General features: G+C 38.2%; 1 protein-coding gene across 3 annotated transcripts in view; it reads left to right on the top strand.

Annotated features, from left to right (window-relative positions):
- Positions 1–20311, top strand: part of sytl5 (synaptotagmin-like 5) — a 190344-nt gene that overhangs the window by 165094 nt on the left and 4939 nt on the right. For 2 of the 3 annotated variants that reach the window (XM_073045563.1, XM_073045564.1), the window contains exons 9-16: positions 1036–1142; positions 2847–2951; positions 4079–4135; positions 6616–6794; positions 8947–9049; positions 11723–11884; positions 17718–17826; positions 19775–19910. In XM_073045563.1, coding sequence (XP_072901664.1) covers positions 1036–1142; positions 2847–2951; positions 4079–4135; positions 6616–6794; positions 8947–9049; positions 11723–11884; positions 17718–17826; positions 19775–19910 — 958 coding nt within the window. The remainder of the gene's footprint in view (positions 1–1035; positions 1143–2846; positions 2952–4078; positions 4136–6615; positions 6795–8946; positions 9050–11722; positions 11885–17717; positions 17827–19774; positions 19911–20311) is intronic. The other variant, XM_073045565.1, reaches the window with a different exon arrangement.

Genomic DNA, 20311 nt, shown 5'->3' with positions numbered 1-20311 from the left:
TACCACTCTATCAACCTGTGCAAACACTTTCAGGAAGCCATGACATGGTCTCCAAGATCCCTCTACATATCAACACTGTTAAGGCTCTTGCCATTAACAGTGTACTGTCTCTTTACATGTTGTCTCTCAAAGTTCAATCCTTCACGTTTGGTCGGGTTAAACTTCATCTGCTATCTTTCCACCCATATCTACAATTGATCTATATCCATTTTCCAGTCCTGCACTATCTGCCTCACCACCACCAATTTTCATATTATCTGCAAATTTACTAACTCCAGATCATTTATATAAAACATGCACAGCAGAGGTCCCAGTATGGATCTCTGCAGAATACCACTGGTCGCAGACCTCCAGCCAGAATAAATTATTCGATTCAACCAGCTCCCACATGACTTGGAACATTGACTTCCAGCCAATGTTACTAAAGATAGCCCTAACCACTCAAGCCCACATGTTAATGATTACAAGCGGTGCATTTAAACTTGTCATTAAACAAAATACTACTCTATTAGTGTATATTCAGAAAATTAACTCCAGTTTCACAAGCGATACAGACAGGACTTTGGGAGAAATGCAAGAATAATTGGAAGTTTAACAGTAATCACACACTTACCACAAGTATTTCCTTTACTTGAGAACAGTCTTGCAACATGATCAACCTAGCCATGGCCTGGGAAAGACTGAAGACCTAACTTCATCCAAATGCCAGTTGATCCAATTTAGAACACACATACATAGAAAAGCTTTTAAAACAGCTTTTCTAGTCTGGCCAAAGTAATTGCAAAAACCTGCAACTTAACTCGTCTGCAGAGCCACAATGATTTGGTGCAGGAAACTGTTACAGACATCCTGAGAAACATGTATGTAAAAGAATCAACGTATATACCTGTACTGACTTACAGATTCTGCATAAAGCGAATACTGTCAGATATGAGCGCTTTTTTTGGCATAACTGTATAAGACTGTGGGGGAAAGGGAGTTGACAGTCAGGACAATCATGATTTACCTATTAATATTATGATTGCTTTGGGACAGATCGAAGCAGATCTGAGTTGGACTTGAGTGGATCCTGTGCATCCGGGATGGAGGACTCAATCAGCCTCAGATGTAAATCCGTCCCTAGAGGTCTCAATGAAGCCACGGTCAGTTGAACAGATTACTCATTCATGTACAAATGTCTTATAACCTCATGATTACTGCAAGATAGTTTTTCTATAGAATAAAATAATTGACTTTCAAAAAAATCTTAATTTAGAAACCATGGAACTAAAACTATTGGCACCTGGGAATATCACGACTTCTGGGATGCACCATTTTAATTCCCTTGATATCCTATTATCAATCAAAAAACAGTTTCACTTAAAACTTCTTTACATACTGGTATAATTTCCTATCTGGAGTAACCAAATTCCTCATTATACTCAATTGTTTTTAAAGTGACTTGAACAGCTAATTGTAGAAATGATAAGACTTTCCTGCTGACTCTTTATGACAGTGGTGCTTCCTTTGTCCATGTGTAATTTTTGACTATTTTTGTTCCTTCTAATCATGAAGATACCAAGTTAGTGTATCTTGATATTTTTAACTTTATACATTATGAGAGAATGCTACATGACATATTATCAGGGGCAAAGTCTATAGTCCAGGTCTATTTGAAGCAGCTCAATAAGCACTGGCTTGGGTTCCCAAAGTAAATCACCAGTACATGGCTGAACCTCATAGTGTAGATCTGTTTGGCAGAATTTTGCTTCTAGAAGTGGGTTTCAATTGTACAAACACTTTGAAATCTTATGCTACAACAATACAGCAATGTTTCTAACTCTGTTGTAGTATTTTTCTGTTATGACACCACCATGCATACAAGAGGTGGAACTAGATTCAGAATTTGAAGATGCAGTTCCCTAAAATGAATGTGTGCTCACATGCTACTCATATTTATTCGTCGTGTACTTTTAAATGTTCTCTTACTCATTAGAATTTACGAGTTACTTTGACATCTTCATAAGCCTGCATCAAAGAGCGGACATTTAGCTTGAATTCACCATGGGCAGTTAATTATGTGATGTGCTCAGCCATCTTAAGGATGCACCTGAACTATCCAGGCATCCAGCTAATAATCAGGTCAGAGTTAGGAAAATTGTTCTCCTTGCTGTCTGTCAGAACACCTGAAGCCCATTTAGCCTCCTGTTTATGCTGAGTGAGCTACAATTTTCTTTAATATTCTTAAACTCTCATCTCATGAATGTGAAAAACATTACCAGCCACTGTTCCAATCTGAATTAAAATCAATGCAACAATTTAACAGGGATTGGTTATGTATGTGACTCAATGCAAACGTTAGCATTCGCTTAAATGTTAAGATTGCTTAGATCAATGACTGCCAGGTAAAATTATTGCACTTACTACTTCAACAGCAAACTCCATAGATATTGGTTAAAGTCAATGATTTTCCTTACTAACTAATTATTACCAAGTATGAAATTTCTTGTAGGTTACCCTAAGTAACTTCTGGTAATCTAACAAATGAAAAGAAAATAGCAAAATGATACTGTGTTCTTCTTTAGCCTTGACTATTATTTCTGGCACAATGACAGCTATAGTAGCTCGAGCTTCTGAACACCTATCATCAGTGCACTGTTTACTCGTACCAGGATTTTGCATTGGGCTGTGTCAGGGGAGACAAATGTACCACCTTAAATGGGAAAATCCAAAATGGATTGTCACACTTTTTGGCCCTGCTCTCATATAATATTAACTAACAAACTTAAATTCATATCATCTTATTGCAAACAGAAAGTCATATCAAAAGCAATTTTCCTATATTCACTATATGACATGACTTACAGGATTACCTTGACGAAGATGACTTTGATGAAGAAGACATTGATGATTTGGTCTCTATGTATCGCCCAAACAATGAGAGAAACAGTCTGGGAAGTGGGCTTTCTGTAGTAAGTTTGAAACTAATGTCTGTGATATCAATTGAATCTTACTATTCACAATAGATTACTGTGTTAATCTTTAATAATGATAAAGTCATTGTTATGGTAGGTTGATCACTCTAATGATTTAAATAGTGCCCACTAATGTCCTAGAACATGGTTCAGATATACTAACCGTTCAGATGGTAAAGGGAGGGTCTCCCCTGTTAAGACCATGTATTTGATCAGTTCCAAAGCAATTCTCATTCAGCACAAAACTGTTTGTACTTTGGCTGCACTAGACTCACACATCTTAGTTTGGAAATTGGAGTAGGTTCTTTACTTTGTGCTTAACTCTCCTGCAGTAGAGTTCTTAATGTTTTTACTTGTGCCTGAAATGACATTAAATGCTTCCCAGTATTGGCCTTTTAAATAAATGCACTATACTGATGTCTTCTAAACACAGATTTCTAATCTGCACGCAATCGTAACTATGTAATGAAAAATTAATGAGCTGGATTACATCACTGCTCTGGATACAGATCACGTTAGTGAACGGAGTACAACAAACCCAAACAGCATCAAAAATAGTTTATAAAAATAGATATTCTAAATTAAAATATATATGCTAGAAGGTTAAAACAATTATCGGAAATTTCATAGTCTGTATTTTTTGGTAGAAGGAGACTGAGAAACCAAGTGGCTACTACTGATGTGCTAATGATTATCAAAACAAATCCTTATCAATGATTACCAAAACACTTTTCCCTTGGTTGTGTTATTAGTGCTTTGCCTTCTCAAATTTAACTCTTAATTTATACTGTAAATTGGTTAAGTATTAATGGGCTATTCAGAATACATTTAAAGAGAAGAAAGATGGGTCATTTTGATTTCATTTTAGACGTCATGTTAGCATCTTTAATATGCTGCTTTAGAAAACCTTTCCTTTTCACAAGAAACTGCACTTTTGAAATGTGACTGAATCCCTTCTATTCCAAATAACTTTTCAAATATATTAATGTTGAAAATCTTGTCCTTATGCAAATTGACTTTCAGTGGTGTCCTTCGTTTTACTGCCAAGCTGTTTGCTTACTATCACTCTGCAATGTCTTTGTATTTTTCTTCAATTATTGCCACATGCTGTAACGCTTTCCCAGTCAAGCTCTGACAAGAAGTGGACATTCCTTAATGTACCTGATCACGATGCAGACACCGTAAGTTGCTTTGCTTTCAGGTTAACTGGGTCATCTGTTTCTTACCATTTTCTTTTACAATTATACCTTTAAACATAATGACTTACTTTTTAGGAAATACAATCTTTCAAAATGTTTATATCCAAGGCAACACATTTACAGGTAGAAAAGATTAAACCTATCACCTATGAACCAAAACAGTTCATTCTTTAAATGTCAGATACTGTTGGTCATTTTTTTAGAACCGTACAGCAATTAAATGTGCCATTTATTTGACTATTTGCACTATTTCAAAGATTAGGACAGCCCTGAATTTTCAATGAAAGATAGCCAAAGACTGAACAGTCTATAGTAAATGGTATTATAGCACAGTTTTGCTAATAAATATTTATCTCATTGAATCACTTAACAGTTTTCAGTCAAGAATGGGTCAATATTAAATCATGCCTTTTTGTACCAATTAATAATTTTGTGAAAGTGTATGCATTTAAAATATTCCTTGAGCAGAGTAGAGTAACTTTGATGTTCTTTGACTGCTAAACTTTGATGTTAGACCAAACTTTGTTAGGTTAGCGAACAACTGATTTTCTTTGAAGTGGAGAAATGAATCTTTATAAGCCTGTGGACTGATACCATTATGAACTGTTGGCATAGTAAATGCTACTTAAAGCAAGTTAGCTTCTATTTTATCAAGGTAAGTATTGAATTTGCTATTCATTTTAGAATTCCAGTTGTGTTTGGAATTACTTTATAACTACTTAGTTTCCCTTTGTTAAGATCTTTCCAACCAGTAATCACTCACTCTTTGCCACACAGGAGGCAAATAACTTTCTTCCTTAAGAGGAAGTGTTTATCTTTACATTTCTTTGTACATCCTTCCTACACCCCAAATGTAGGACAGACGCAATATGAAAACAACAGTGAGCCCAAAGCTGAATCAAATAACTAATTTCTTCATCACTTCGTTTGCATGCTGATTACCTTCAGGTCTAAAGGAGAGCTCAAAATTAACCTCTAAATCAGAAGATTGAGTTTGTTTTATGTTAACTTATTAGAATAGTTTTTTTTATATTAAACACTGGACGGGAGCCTTGCAAGTGAGGAGAAAAACAAATCTTCACACTGCAATTGAACATTTATGAAATCTTTTTGAATGATCATGGTAAAGCTTTCAAGTCTAGACAAGAAAATAATACCCTGCGAACAAAGAGAAAGGCCAAAAATGTCAATAAATTTTAGACAACCACAAAAGAAAGCTACAAAAGTCAAAAGCTATGCTTTGTGCTTCTAAATTCCTAAGTGGCTTGAAGCTTTATACAGATGAAATCAATGTGTATGAAAGGTGAATAATCATTACACCTACAGTATACTGATAGATCATCTGCTCAATGGTGAAATTAATGGAGTAAAAATCAGTTGGGCCATGTAATATGACTCAGGCGGTTAAATTGAACATTCACCTGTTAATCCAAGTTTATTTAAGAAATTCTAAAACCTGCTTGACTTGTTTAATAACTTCAGTTATGAACCATTCTGGATAGTATTTTTTGATTTAGTAAATTTACTGCAACTAAATTCTATTTAGTTGATAAATGATAAATTGTGCACTACCTTAATGGTTATTTTGGAGCATTCCCAATATTGGACATCTAAGACAATAGACGCAGCATCTAACTTTCCAATTTGATGCTTTTTCTATGATTTCTGACACCCCCTTTGATCATTTGCAGAGCTTATTATCTTCCCATCCATTCCTAACCATCCCACCCCCCCACCCCTGCCCCCCTCCCCACACACAATCTAACAACAGGGCCCACATGCCACAGACTAATTATGCTCCTGGAATGGAGAAAGGGACTCCAGTGCACCGAGGGGTGATTTAATGGCATCATTTTTAAGTGTTTGTAGTTTAATCTATCTTCCAAATAAAACATGCCAACTGTTCCTCTTTTGTGAATTACCCTAGTTATTAAAATGGTACTTTTCGGCAAGTTTATTTGTCATATCCACAATTCAGCCGCACGATTTTTGGAAATACATTGAAAATTTAGCCAAGGGCTTAATGTAGTAGTTCTAGTTCACAGGCAATAAGCATTAGTATGCAGTAAACTAAAACATTAATTTTACCTCATTGGTTAATCTTATTGTTGACCTCTAGATCGTCATAAACTATTGTAGTGGATACTTTCTTATATAGTTACATTAAAAATTAAAAGGTTGCTCATTTTCTTAAGTGTTTAAGGTTTATAACCTGTATACCCATGCCTTTATCATATTATAGATATATTAACAATTCAATAGTATGATTCTTTTAGAGTTTTTTGTAACAAGGGATATCCTTATAAAGGAGTTATGAATGAATCATATACATTACATTTATAATAATGAGATGTATTTGATGTTCTACCTCATTCTTGCCATGTCTAAATGTTAAGGAACATGCTAATTAAACTTCAAACCCCCTCAATACATCACCTGTTGACACTAATTGTTTGTTTTAGACCAGTTTAAATAGCATGATGAGTGTCTACAGTGAAACTGGAGATTATGGCAATGTAAATATCAGTGGGGAAATTCTCCTTGGAATCAATTACAGCTACCGAAGTGGAGCATTGAGCATTTCTGTGAAAGAATGTCGCAATTTAGCTATTGCTGATGAGAAGAAACAGAGAACTGATCCGTAAGTAATAATATCCTTTTTATGTGAAGAAATAGCCTGGTTTTCAAATTAAAATAAAAGTATCACAAGGTGTTTGGGTCAAACTGTTCCAAATCACGATAGCTCTTCAGTATTGTTTTAACTGTCTGACTCTACAGCACAGAAACAAGCCCTTTGGCCCAATCTTTTTCTCTCAAAGTGCCAGACTAAGCTAGTCCCATGTGTGGATTTGACTCAGGTCTTTTCTTACCCATGTACTTTTTCCTCTGGCAACTCATCCCATACACCCTGTCAAATGTGTAGGGTGGAGATCATTGCCCCTCAGGTCCCCTTTAAATTTAGGCTCCTTTAAGCTTTGTCTCCGCTACCCTGGAAAAAGACTGTGGCTATTCAGCTTACGTAGGTCTCTCATATTCTTATAAATCTCCTCAAAGTCACCCCTCTGCTTCCTAACCTCCAGGGGAAAAAAGCCCCATTCTACCTAGTCTCTGTTTATGACTTAGGCTCTCCAATCCTGATAACATCTTTTTAGGTCTTTTCTGGAACCTTACCAGCTTCAGGACATTCTTACTAAAGCTAGGCAACCAGAACTGTTTACAATCGTTCCAAATGTGTCTTGTCATGATGTCTCAACTCTTGTGCTCAATGGCCCATCTGATGAAGGCAAACACCACCTTCAGCACCCTGTCTGCTTGTTGCCACTTTCAGGGAACTCTGCAACGACACTCCCGTATTTCTCTGCTCTACAGCACTCTCTAGCACCCTGCCATTCCTTGATGCACTTCCTCAGTTCAGATCTTTTTGTAATCCTGGATCCCTTCCTCACTAAATCATTCATTTGGATGACAAACAACAGTGGACTCGACATTGATCCTGCAGCACAACACTGGTCACCTGCCTCCAATTCGAAAAACATCCCCCTATTACCACAGCCACACACACAGAAATGCTGGAGGAGCTCAGCAGGTCAGTCAGCATCAATGGAGGGAAATGTAAAGTCAACATTTCAGGCTGAGACTCTTGTGCCTCTATTACCATACCTGCATGCATGCATGACTCTTTGCACGCATGCATGCAGGGCTTTGTCAAAAGCATTGGTAAAGTCCACATAGACATGCTCTATTGCCCTGTCATCATTTAATCCTCTTGGGTCTCCCCCTTTAAAAAATAATTAAATCATGAGATGAAAATTCCAGGCTCAAAGCCATGTTGACTTTCCATCAGTCCTTGGCTTGTCCAATGCAGATAGATCCTGCCCCTCAGCATCACCAGTTAACTTCCCAACTACTAATGTTAGACTCAGCAGCCACAGTTCTTAGTTTGTCCTTGCAGCTCTAAATAAAGGCATAACATTAGGTACTCTACATTCTTCTGGTACTTCATCCATGGCTAATGATGATATCAAAGATATTCAGACAGTTATATGGATAGAAAAGGTTTTGAGTGATTGGGGCTAAACCCAGGCAAATATGGTCAGCTCTGATGACATCGTAATTGCTATAGACAAGTTGGGCAGAAGAGTCTTTCTATGCTGTATATCTCTGATTTGGTCAAGCCTGGACATTTATCCACCCTTGTGCTTTAAGACCTCTTCTGCAAAGGGATGTGTTTCAATACAGCACAATTCTCATCCTTGAATTCCCTAAATTCTATAACCTTTCTCCATGATAAATACTGTTGAGACCATACCCATCTCCTGTAACTCCACAATCATATTGATACTTACGGTAATTCTTTTCCCAGTTGCTCTTTTGCTCTTAATCTACTTACAGAATCTCTTACTATCCTGCTTTATCTTATCTGCCAAAGCTATCCTATGTTCTCTTTTTCTTCCTCCTTCTGATTTCCCTCTTTAAGTGTATTCCTACATCAATTCTTCTCCAAGAGATTCATTTAATTTCTGCTGACTATACTTAAATGTGCTGTCTTTTTCCTGACCAGAATCACAATATCCTTTATGAACCAGGATCCCTAATCCTGCCAGCCTTGCTCTTACTCTACCAGGTACATGCTAGTCCTAAAGTCTCCTCATTACATGTCTCTCTGACTTGAGGACCAGTTCTATTCTTTTTCATAACTATTTATAAACTTGTGGAATTGCACAGTGCTTTTTGATAAATTCACTTCAAATAGTTTAATTGTTTCTCAGAGCTGATTTTTATTTTACCTCCAGCTACGTGAAGATGTACCTCCTCCCAGACAAATCTCGTCAAAGCAAACGCAAGACCAAGCTCAAATCCAACACCACAAATCCAGTTTTCAATGAAACTTTAAGGGTTTGTCTTTCTATTTCATAAATAATCAAATCATTAACCAACTACATTATGGAAATGCTCATTCTCTTTTGCTAAATTATAGAAATTTAATTCAATTATTTATTTCGGGTGAACTGGATAAGTATTTTGCTTGGAAGACACTAGCAGTATGCTAGAAGTTCAGGAGTGTTGGGGCAGAAGTGAGTGCAGTTGCTATCACTAGGAAAAAGGTGCTTGGGAAGCTGAAAGGAGTGAATTTAGAGAAGTCGTCTTGACCAGATGGACTGCACCCAAGTGTTTTGAAAGTGGTAGCTGAAGAGATTGTGGAGGCATTAAAAAATGATCTTTCAGGAATTGCCAAATTCTGCCTTGGTTTGGAGGAGTAGAAAATTGCAAATGTCACTCCACTCTCCAAGAAGGGAGGGAAACAGAAGAAAGTAAATTATAAACCATTTAGCCTGATCGCTTGACTGGGAAGATGTTAAGAGTCAATTGTTGAGGATGTGGTTTCAGGGTACTTGGAGGCACATGATAAAATAGGCCATAATCAGCACGCTTTCCTTAAAGGAAACTCTTGTGTGAGAATTCTGTGGAATTCTTTGAGGATATAACAAACAGAATAGACAGAGGAGAATTGGTGGATTTTGTGTACTGCACTTGGATTTTCAAAAGGCCTTTGGCAAGGTGCTGCATATGAGGCTGCTCAGAAAGATAAGAGCCCATGGTATTACAGGAAAGATACTAGCATGGATAGAGCATTGGCTGATTAGTAGGAGGCAAAAAGTGGGAATAAAGGGAGCCTTTCTGGTTGGCTGCCGGTGACTAGTGGTGTTCCACAGAGATCAGTTTTGGGACTGCTTTTTATGTTGTTATGTCAATAATTTAGATGATAGAATTGATGGCTTTGTGGCCAAGTTTGTGGATGATACAAAGGTAGGTGGAGGGGCAGGTAGTGTTAAGGAAGCAGGGAGACTGGAGAAGGACTTGGATAAGAATAACGGACAAAGAAGTGACAGAGGGAATGCAGTGTTGGGAAGTGGATGTCAGGTACTTCGGTAAAAGGAATAAAAGCATAGACTAGTTTCTAAGCGGGGAGAAAATCCAAAAATCTGAGGTGCAGAGGGACTTGGGAGTCTTCATGCAGGATTCTCTAAAGGTTAAGTTGCAGGTTGAGTCGCTGATGAGGAAGGCAAATGTAATGTTAGCATTCATTCAAGAGGGCTAGAATATAAAAACAAGAATGTAATGCTGAGGCTTTATAAGGCACTGCTCAGGCTTCACTGGTGTGTTTGAACAGTTTTGGGCCCATTATTTAAGAAAGAATGTGCTGCTACTGGAGTAGGTTCAAAAGAGAATCATATAAATTATTCTGGGAATGAAAGGTTTATGAGAGTTGTTTGATGTCTCTGCTGGAATTTAGAAGAATGATGGGGGAAACACTTTGAAACCTATTGAATGTTGAAAGGCCTAGGTAGAGTGGATGTGGAGAGGGTATTTCCTATACTGAATGCCTCAGAATAGAGGGGCATCCATTTAGAATGGAGATTACATAGAAAATCCACAACACAATGCAGGCCCTTCGGCCCACAATTCTGTGCTGAACATGTACTTTAGAAATTACCTAGGGTTACCCATAGCCCTTTATGGTATTAGGAAGAATTCCTTTAGCCATAGGGTTCTGAATCTGTGGAATGTGTTGCCATGGGTAGCTGTTGAGGCCAGGTCACTGGGTGTATTGAAAGCAGAGGTTGATAGATTCATGGTAAGTCAGACCATAAAGGTTACAGGAAGAAGGTGGGAAAATGGGTTGAGAGGAAAATGGTTCAGCCATGATCAGTTAGAGCAGCTGGCTCAATGGGCCTAATGGCCTAATTCTGCTCCTATGACTTGTGGTCTTTTAATTCACAACTTGTTATTTTGAACCTCTTCTGTATTTTCTTTGTCACTTGTCTTCTTAAGCAATTGTTTATTTTAGCTTGTTGAGAATGTTTGTTTTTCGGGAAACTGGACATGGAGGTGGCATCTGTTTAACAGGCATAAAGGAGATAACTGATGCCTAATAGGGTGGATGATGAGCATAGTGATTGCCTACTCCACCTTATTGGTAAATGCTGAATTATGGTTCATAATTGGAATAAGTTACAGAACTTTTGCATGTGTAAATAAGTTGTGGGTGGAGTAGTAATCACCTGTTTTCAACATCGCTTCCCAAATACAGCTGGCGTAATTCAGGAAACATCCATATGCAACATACTAAGTGGGCCTTGGAGCCTCTTGAGATCCAATATCTATTATTTTTTAATCTGTTTAATAGGATGCTTATCTTTAAGAAAATAATAATTTGTTCTAATAGCTCAATTGTGGCAAAGATGTGTTTAGATTTTTCTTTTTGTACTACTGAGGGCATTCAGCACTAACATTGTTCAATAAAAAAGAAACATCACATCAAGTAAATTTGTGGGATATAAATCGAACTTTCAACTCATTTTCATGAAAGTCTTACACTATAATCGAATGATAACATGCAATACTTACAAAATGAAATAATCAGTTCAAGCAAAATATTTTTAATGGAAGCTTGAGGATATTTTCTGATAGATTTCTGGATTTTATTTGGTTTGTAATGGTAGAATTTCAGAACATTTCACAATGACTATGTCCCTTAACTAATATCTGTAAATTATCTTTTTATAGTATGTAATTAATCACACACAACTGGAGACAAGGACTCTACAAGTCTCTGTCTGGCACTATGACAGGTTTGGACGGAACAGCTTCCTGGGTGAAGTGGAAATACCATTTGATTCCTGGGACATTGAAAAACAAGTTGAGGATTGGTTTCTCCTGCAGCCTAAGGTGAGTTTATATGCCAAAGCTTACATTGGAGTTTAAGGATGAGATAGGAATAGGCTGAGGTCAAAGGGGTTCTTTCAACATTGTCTAGACCTATCACTTGATATACAATTTAATATACAATTCAGTATACAATTTAAAACAAATAATTTGAGTCCAGTAAGAACTTTGATCTCTTAAACACTCAAGAGTTCAGAAATGCAGGAACTATTCTCCTCCAGCTACTGACCTATACAACACTACAGTACTTGCATATCTTCCCCTACCTGACCTACTTATAAACCTCTACCAGGCAGTGGTGTAGTTTTTACTAATTGGTACCACTAAAATGCCACATTTTAAGTGGGCAATCTATTTGTATGCTTGAATATTTTATATGAATTCAAACAAAATGTATTTCAAAATGATAATTCAATATTTGTCTGAGAAGCACTTGAAAGCAACTAAAACTGAAACAATGTTTGCCTTTCTCCAATTAAAGCAGATTATTATAATTGTACTATCTGTGGTGACGAGATGAAAGATGCGAGTTCTATGACATGAAATTTTAAAAATCAGTTGCCATTTCATTCTGCAGAGCTCAGGCATAAAACTTTAATAATATGTTCTTGGCCCAACCTCGGGCAGGAAATGTTACTTTAGCGGCAATTTAAATCCTTAATTATTTTCTAATCTATTTGGGATAGAAGATAAAGGGGAAAACACTTCTTGGATATAAACATTGTTTGTTCTTTTGCTGTAAGTGCAACAGAGAACGGAAGGCAAATTACAAGCGTGTTAGGGAGAGTTAATTGGGAACAGTTGTTTTTGGGCAAGTCCACATCCGATTTGTGGAGGGTGTTTAAAGACCAACTGTGTAGAGTACAGGACAGGTATGTTGCAGTAAGAAGGATTGCAAGGTTAAGAGAATGTTGGATGTCGAGCAAGAAGATGAAGTTAGTCAAGAAGAAAAAGGAGAAGTTTGTAAAGTTTTCAAATCTAGGATCAAACAGAGCCCTTGAGGATTATAAAAAAAACATAAAAGAACTCAAGAAGGAAATTAGGAAAGCCAAGAGGAGCTATGAAACATCCTTGTCAAGTAGGATTAAAGAGAATCCCAGGGCTTTCTATACATACACAAAGAGGATGACTCAGGAGAGGGTAGGAACACTCAAAGCTAAAGGGGGGACATTACCTTAGATGTGGAGGACATGGGTAAGGTTCTTAATGAGTATTTACCAAGGAGAAGGACATGGAGGACAGGGAGATCAGAACTGAGCATATTGATTTGCTAGGGCATTTTAAGGTAAAGGTTGAGTTAGTTTTGAGTCTCCCAAAGTGTATTAAGGTGGATGTCGCAGGGCCTGATGAGATATGCCCCCAAGTTATTGAGAGAGGCAAGAGAAGAGATTGCTAGAGCCTAAACCAATTTTTCATGTTCTCCCTAGCCATTGGCAAGGCCCCAGAGGTCAGGTGAGTAGCTAATGTTGTTTCATTATGCAAGAAGGAGCATGAGATAAACCTTGAAACTATAGACTGATGAGTCTCATGTCAGTGGTAAGGAAGTTACTAGAGAGAATTCTTAAGGATAGGATTTATGAGCATTTGAATAGCCATGGCCTAATTTGGAAGAGCCAGCGTGGTTTTGTCTTACAAACTTGATTGAGGTTTTTCACAAGGTGACAAGGGTGATTGACGAAGATAGAGCTGTGGATGTTGTCCACATGGATTTTAGTGAGGCATTTGAAAAGGCCTCTCATGGGAGGTTCATCGGTAAGATGAAGATGCATGGGATCCATGATGAATTGGCCATTAGGATTTAGAACAGGCTTGCCCATAGAAGGCAAAGGGTAATGGTCAATGAAACTTAATCTAGCTGGAGGTCTGTCATCAGCGGTGTTCCACAAGGGAACTCTGCTGTTTCTGATGTATATGAATGACTTCCTTCTTCCTCCTCCTCGTTTTATGGTGGTTGGCACCCAGCCTACTGGTGCATTACCGCCACCTTCTGCTCCGGAGTGTGGATCAGACGATAGACTTACATTTTAAATCCCTTCACCCATTCTCACACACACGCTAATCTACACTTTATCCTTCCTTCTTTGGCCATCCTAGTACCCTACTCCTGCTTTTCCATCATATCCTATTAACGACCCCGGACCTAAAGCTAAAAGTACCCTGACCTGTGCTCTCTCACCCATACCCAGTAACCCTTTTAATGTGAATTCCTGCACCCCCAATTCCCTTAGATTAATTCTCATCATCTCTCTGTATCCCATACTTCCTGCAACTCAGAATTACATGTTCTACTGACTCCTCTTCCTGACATTCCTCACACAATCCTGTCTGGTGTTTCCCTATCAGTCAGTCACAAGAGTTGCAAATCAGGGAGGTCAGGTTAAATTTCTATGGGTTCCAGCTCATGTAGGGGTGAAGGGGAATGAGAGGGTGGATGAGTTGGCAAAGAGGGCATTAAAGAAAGAAAATACAGAAATGCACATTAGTATCAGCAAAGCAGAGGCTAAGTGTGTAATCTGGGGGGAAAAAATCATCCAAATGTGGCAAAAAAGATGGGACAGAGAGGGGAAAGGGAGGCATTTATATCAAATACAAAAGAGTGTTACAGATACTAGGGTAGGCAGTGGATACAGAAGAGAGGAAACTGTGTGGACTAGGTTAAGGCTGGGGTACTGTGCACTAAACAAAACATTGAAAATGATAGGGAAACACCAGACAGGATTGTATATAAATGACCTTAATGAAAATGTAGATGTGTGTGTGAGTAAATGTGCAGATGATACAAAGATTGGTGGTGGTGTGGATAGTGGAGAAGACTGGCAAAGAACATATCAGTTGCAGATATGGGTGGAAAAATGGCAAACGGAATTTAACCAGGCTGAAAGTGAAGTGAAAGTGAAGTTTATAGGTCAAATGCAAAGAGACAATCCACTGTTAAGGTTGACAGGGTGATTAAGAAGACATACGGAATGCTTGCCTTTATTAGTCAATGCACTGAGCTCAAAAGTCAAAGTTATGTTGCAGCTTTATAACATGCTAGTTAGGCAATTTCTAGTTGCCTCACTATAGGAAGGATGTTGAGGCTTTGGAGATGGTGCTCAAGAGAGTTACCAGGATGTTGCCTGGATTAGACATGTGCTATAACTAGAGCTTGGATAAATGTGGGTTGATTTCTCTGGAGTGGCAGAGGTTGAGGGGAGGTTTATAAGATTGAGAGGGCTTGATAGAGTTAACAAACCATTTTCCCAAGGATTGAAATGTCTAAAACAAGAGGGTATGCATTTAAGTTGATGTGCGGAGCTAATTATTTTTAACATGGATAGTAAATTGGATTAGACATTAGCATTGTGGGAGAAGCCAGAGAATGGTAGTAGATGGTTGCCTCTCTGACTGGAGGCCTGAAGAACCACAGGGATCGGTGCTGGGTGCAGTGTTTTTTGTCATCTAGATCAATGATCAGCAATTTTGTGGATGACACCACGATTGGGGGTGTAGTGGACAGCAAGGAAGACTATCAAAGTTTGCAGTGGGATCTGGACCAGCTGGATAAATGGGCTGAAAATGGCAGATGGAATTTAATGCAGACAACTGCAAGGTTGGACCAACCAGAGTAGGTCATACAGTGAATATCAGGGCAGTGAGGAGGGTGGAATCTGGGAATACAGGTCCATAATTCATTAAAAGTGGCAGCACAAGTAAATGGCATCATAAAGAAAGCTTTTGGCACATTGGCCTTCAAATCAAAATATTGAGTTGTACAAGATGTAGGTGAGGCCAAATTTGGAGTATTGTGTCCAATTTACCTACAGGAAAGGTTTATATAGGGTTGAGAGAGTACACAGAAAATTTATAAGGATGGTACTGGGACTGAACAACCTGAGTTATGAGGAAAGATCGAATAGGTTAGGACTTCATTCCTTGGAACATAGAAGACTGAGGGGAACTTTGATAGAGGTATACAAAATTATGAGGGGTATAGATAGGCTAAATGCAATCAGGCTTTTTCCACTGAGTTGTATGGGGTAACAACTAGAGGTCATGGGTTAAGGGTGAAAGGTGAAAAGTTTAAGGGGAACATGAAGAGAAACTTCTTCCCCAAAGGGTCATGAGAGTGTGGAATAGGCTGCCAAAGCAAGCAGTGCATTCAAGCTTGACTTCCATGTTTAAGAGAATTTTGGATAGGTACGTGGATGGTAGGGGTACGGACAGGTATCGTCCTAGTGCAGGTCAGTGGGCATAGGCAGTTTAAATGGTTTGACATGGATTAGATGGGCTGAAGGGCCAGTATCAGTGATGTATTTTTCTGTGACTCTAGTGAGTTGTGGGTGTTGGATGTGCTGCCTGGGGTGGTGGTAGAGGCAGAAACATTCGAGACGTTTGAGAGAGATTTATATAGGCCCATGAACATGATGAAAACAGAAGGATAGGGACATTGTGTAGGAGGAAGAGATTAGTTTAGTTAGCTAATTGATTACTAACTTAATTGGTTTGGCACATCATTGTGGTCTTTGCTGTACTGTTCTGTTCTAGCAGGAGCTCTTTATCCGCAATAATGCACAGTTCAGTAGAGCTTTGAGTACTGGCATTATTCAGAGCATGTGTTGGGCACCACTGTGCCCGTTAATTAGTTAATTCCTTGTTTGGATTATAAGGTTTTCCTCTGGTTTAACACGGCACTGGAGAATCTCAGTGACTACTTGCCAGCGGCGAACAATAGTCTGTAATCTCCCTTTTGGAGTCGAGCCTATGGACAACCGGGCATTTTTGCAGTGTGAACTGAAGCAGGGTGGTTGCAGCACGGTGGGTACGTGATGAATTGAGGTAGCAGGGCCAGGCCAGAGAGCGGAGAATGAAAAACTGTTTGCCCACTGCTGCAGCGAACTTGGACACAATTCAATGCAGCAGAATCGAGCTGAGGCAGAGTCAAGGTGGAGCCCGGGTCCGAGAGTGAGGAAGAACCCAAGAATTGATCAATTTAAGTAATGGGCCAAATTGAGGCAGTGGGGTTTGGGCCTGAGAACATACTGAAGTGGCAGGGCCCAGGTCCGAGAGCAAGGAACGACCCGAGCTTTGGACAAATTAAGTGGCAGGCCAAATTGAAAAGGTCAGGGTGTCTGGGTCGGAAATGAGGGACCTCACTGCTCCACCGCCAGGTTTGCACTGAGCTGAGTCAGCTGTGTGATGCCTATCTTCGTGTCTGGGGACTCACTTTCGTCAGCATGTTTTCAATGCTATTTGCTTTCTTTTATTCTTTGCACAATTTAATTTTGTTTCTCTGGACATTGGGTGTTTGATTTTTTTTAAAATTAGGTTTCTTTGTTTTGTGGCTGCATGTAAGGAGACAACTCTCAAGGTTGTTTCAAGTATACATACTTCGATAATAAATGTACTTCAAAGGTTATCACATCTATCCCGTAACCCAATCACCTTGTTGCCAGTTACTGAACCATTGAGTTGTATAAACTCCTTTCCTAATAGAAGCCTCGAGACACTTGAACCAATCCAATCTTTGTGTTGAAAGGTGCCAGCACTTGGTAACTGGAAGTAATTGTGGGTGAGCATCATCACTTACTAGTCTTAAGTAAATTATGTAAGAATAACAAAGTTAAAGGTGCAGCAAAAACTATATTGAGATGTCTTTCTTTAGAAGTTCTAGTGAAGTCACTAAAGTACTGATTTTAGTTTCAATATAATTTTAATGAAATCTAAAGAATGTCATAGATGCAATAGTTAGATTATCGAACTACACCATCAGAGCTCTTACAACAGACAAGTTTAAATTAGTATATAGGTGAGTCATAATGTTATTTATACAGAAGTACTTATCGCTTGGTTTTAGATTGAGTCTGCAATTGACAGTGTCCTACAATACAAAGGGGAACTGACGATTTCATTGCGCTATACGCCAGTTGGTCAGCATTTAAACCTTCCACCAGAACAAGGAAAAGGTAAGCTTTTTATTCATTTTTTTGTTTTGAGCAAGATCAGCATTTACTTCTCGTTCTTAACTACTAAGGTGATGATGGATTTACATCACATAATACAGCTTTAGCTAGAATTCAGACACCTGATTAAACTGATTTATGCAGATACAGAGGGGAGCATAAAGAGAATAGTAATCATAAATTATGTTAAATTAACATTTTGTATTGCAAGAGACCCATTAATGGCTAACTGATGCCCAGGAAGTACTTGTTGTATACCTACAACTACTAATGTAAGACTAAACAGAAGGGATCTACAGATGCTGAAAATCAGGCTAACACACACAAAGCGCTGGAGGAACGCAGCAGGTCAGGCAGCATCTATAGCAAAGAATAAACAGTCAGCGTTTCAGGCCAAGGCCCTTCAGGTCTCGGTTTGAAACGTCGACTGTTCATTCCTCTCTGTAGTTACTCCAGCATTTTATGTGTGTTACTTTAATGTAAGACTACCAGGTTCACTGGAAAGAAGCACTTCTAGGTAGTTTTAGGAAGTCTCAGTTCTTTTATATTGGACATGCAACTGGTTCTGAAGGACCACCTCTTAGGGAAACTAATGTCCCTGATGACCACACAGAATGTAACAGCAGACTATGAAAGGATATAAAACTCATTTACAGCAGGGCACAATAAATAACATGACTTGTGAACTGAAATTCTTTGGCGATGAAGGCCAATGTGCTTCCCAAATTGTTGCTGCAGCTCCATGTTATCTTGGGTAATCCTTGTAAAAGATACCAAAGTCGCTCTGAACACCACATCATTCAATCTTAAAACAACCTGTTCCCTCATTGGTTCCTCAATATTCTGATCTCGAAAACCATCTCTTAAGAATCCCGTATTTGTCTTCTGTACAAGTTATCTAGTTTGAGCTTAACGAGAGCTCTTAATAATTTTTGCCCTTTGCTGTTTCTTAATTTGCCCAAACTGGTTCTTCTCTGTTCTCCAGCTGTGTTTCAGGGCTCAATCCTGTCCATTATAAAGTCTACCCTTTCTCCTTTAAACTTTGTCTTTCATCCCTAAAAGTTAACTATTCTACTGTATTTGATTACAATCACTTACGTAATGGATGCCTGATCACACCTAGTTCTTTCTTTGTGTCTGCCTTGTAATGAATGCTATATACAGATATGTCACAGTAGATGCTGTCACAATGGTTTCTATCAACTGCACAAACCATAGCTTGAATATGTCGCCTGTACTCCCTATGATTAATTAAACATAAAAAATTATATTAAAGCCGTATATTTACCATTATTGCAAAGTCCTGTATTCAACGAAGTACACAGTATAGATACAGTTTAAACTCGGCATACAATGGTAGAACCCAAAAACTTGTATTCCCAGGTGCTGTGTAGTCAACTGAATTTATTCAACTAATTCTAGCTGGTTACGTAATTACCAGGGGAATTGGCAACCTACAGGTTTAGTACTTTATACTATTTGATTAACTATACAAATAAAAATGCAAGGTTAAGAAAATTTAACAGGAAAAACTAAATTATACAAATAAAATGAAATCATTCCCTTATAGTCCACACTCCACAGATGCTCTATTCTTAGCAAAATACATTTTATTCTTTGGTGCCTCCTATAAGTTGGTCTGTGATCACCTAAACCTTTCTGACCTTTGTATTTCAATTTGGAACTATTGTTGCATGTGCTTTAATCATAAATAATTGCTTTCTTGTGGTGATGCCCACAGTTGAACTATTACAGGTAGGTGTTCTAAGTTGTGATCAAAATACAGTGCCTCTCAAATATGTATACAGTTTGGTTTTGGGTGGAAATAGACTACAAAAGATGTATCAGTTGAGGCTAAATTGTTACCATTGTTTTGAAATTGAATAATATAAACTTAAGTCTAAAAGTAAACAATGCATAAAAGTAATTCAAACTTCCTCATTCTGCACAGCTAAAAGGAGTTTCATTAAAGGAAAGAAAAGTTCTACCCAAGCATCAAATGGTGGAATTGTGGAGGTGCTCATTAAGGAAGCAAGAAATTTAACTGCAGTAAAAAGCGGAGGATCTTCAGATACTTTTGTAAAAGGGTAAGGTTTTACATTGCCGTCACAAACAACTTTAAAATCTGTATCTCAACTTCAATACAACCCAGTGATGAGTCGCCATAAATAATTAACTGGCATACAGGAAGTATTTCTGTAATGGATAAGAAGTGCTCAATCATATTTCAGTTATCGGATGTCAAGTGTAATTCTAAAGTACAACAGAAGCAGTGGATGTGTCAATAAAATGTTACTGTGGATGATTAGGCTCATCGCCTGTTCTAGCATTCAGTACAATTATGGCCAATCAGTTCTCAGCCTCTATTCTACTAATCTGTTCTTCAGTTTTCCTACAGGTTTCTACCAAAAGTCTGTCCTCCTTGGCCTCAAATATAATTAATAATACAGTGTCCATAGTTGAGATGAAAAATCCCTGACATTTCAGG

Source organism: Hemitrygon akajei, chromosome 5 (assembly GCF_048418815.1).
Source record: "Hemitrygon akajei chromosome 5, sHemAka1.3, whole genome shotgun sequence".
In the NCBI taxonomy this organism is placed as follows: domain Eukaryota; kingdom Metazoa; phylum Chordata; class Chondrichthyes; order Myliobatiformes; family Dasyatidae; genus Hemitrygon; species Hemitrygon akajei.
Note: the sequence above shows the minus strand (reverse complement) of the source record. Positions and strands in the feature narration are given on the sequence as shown.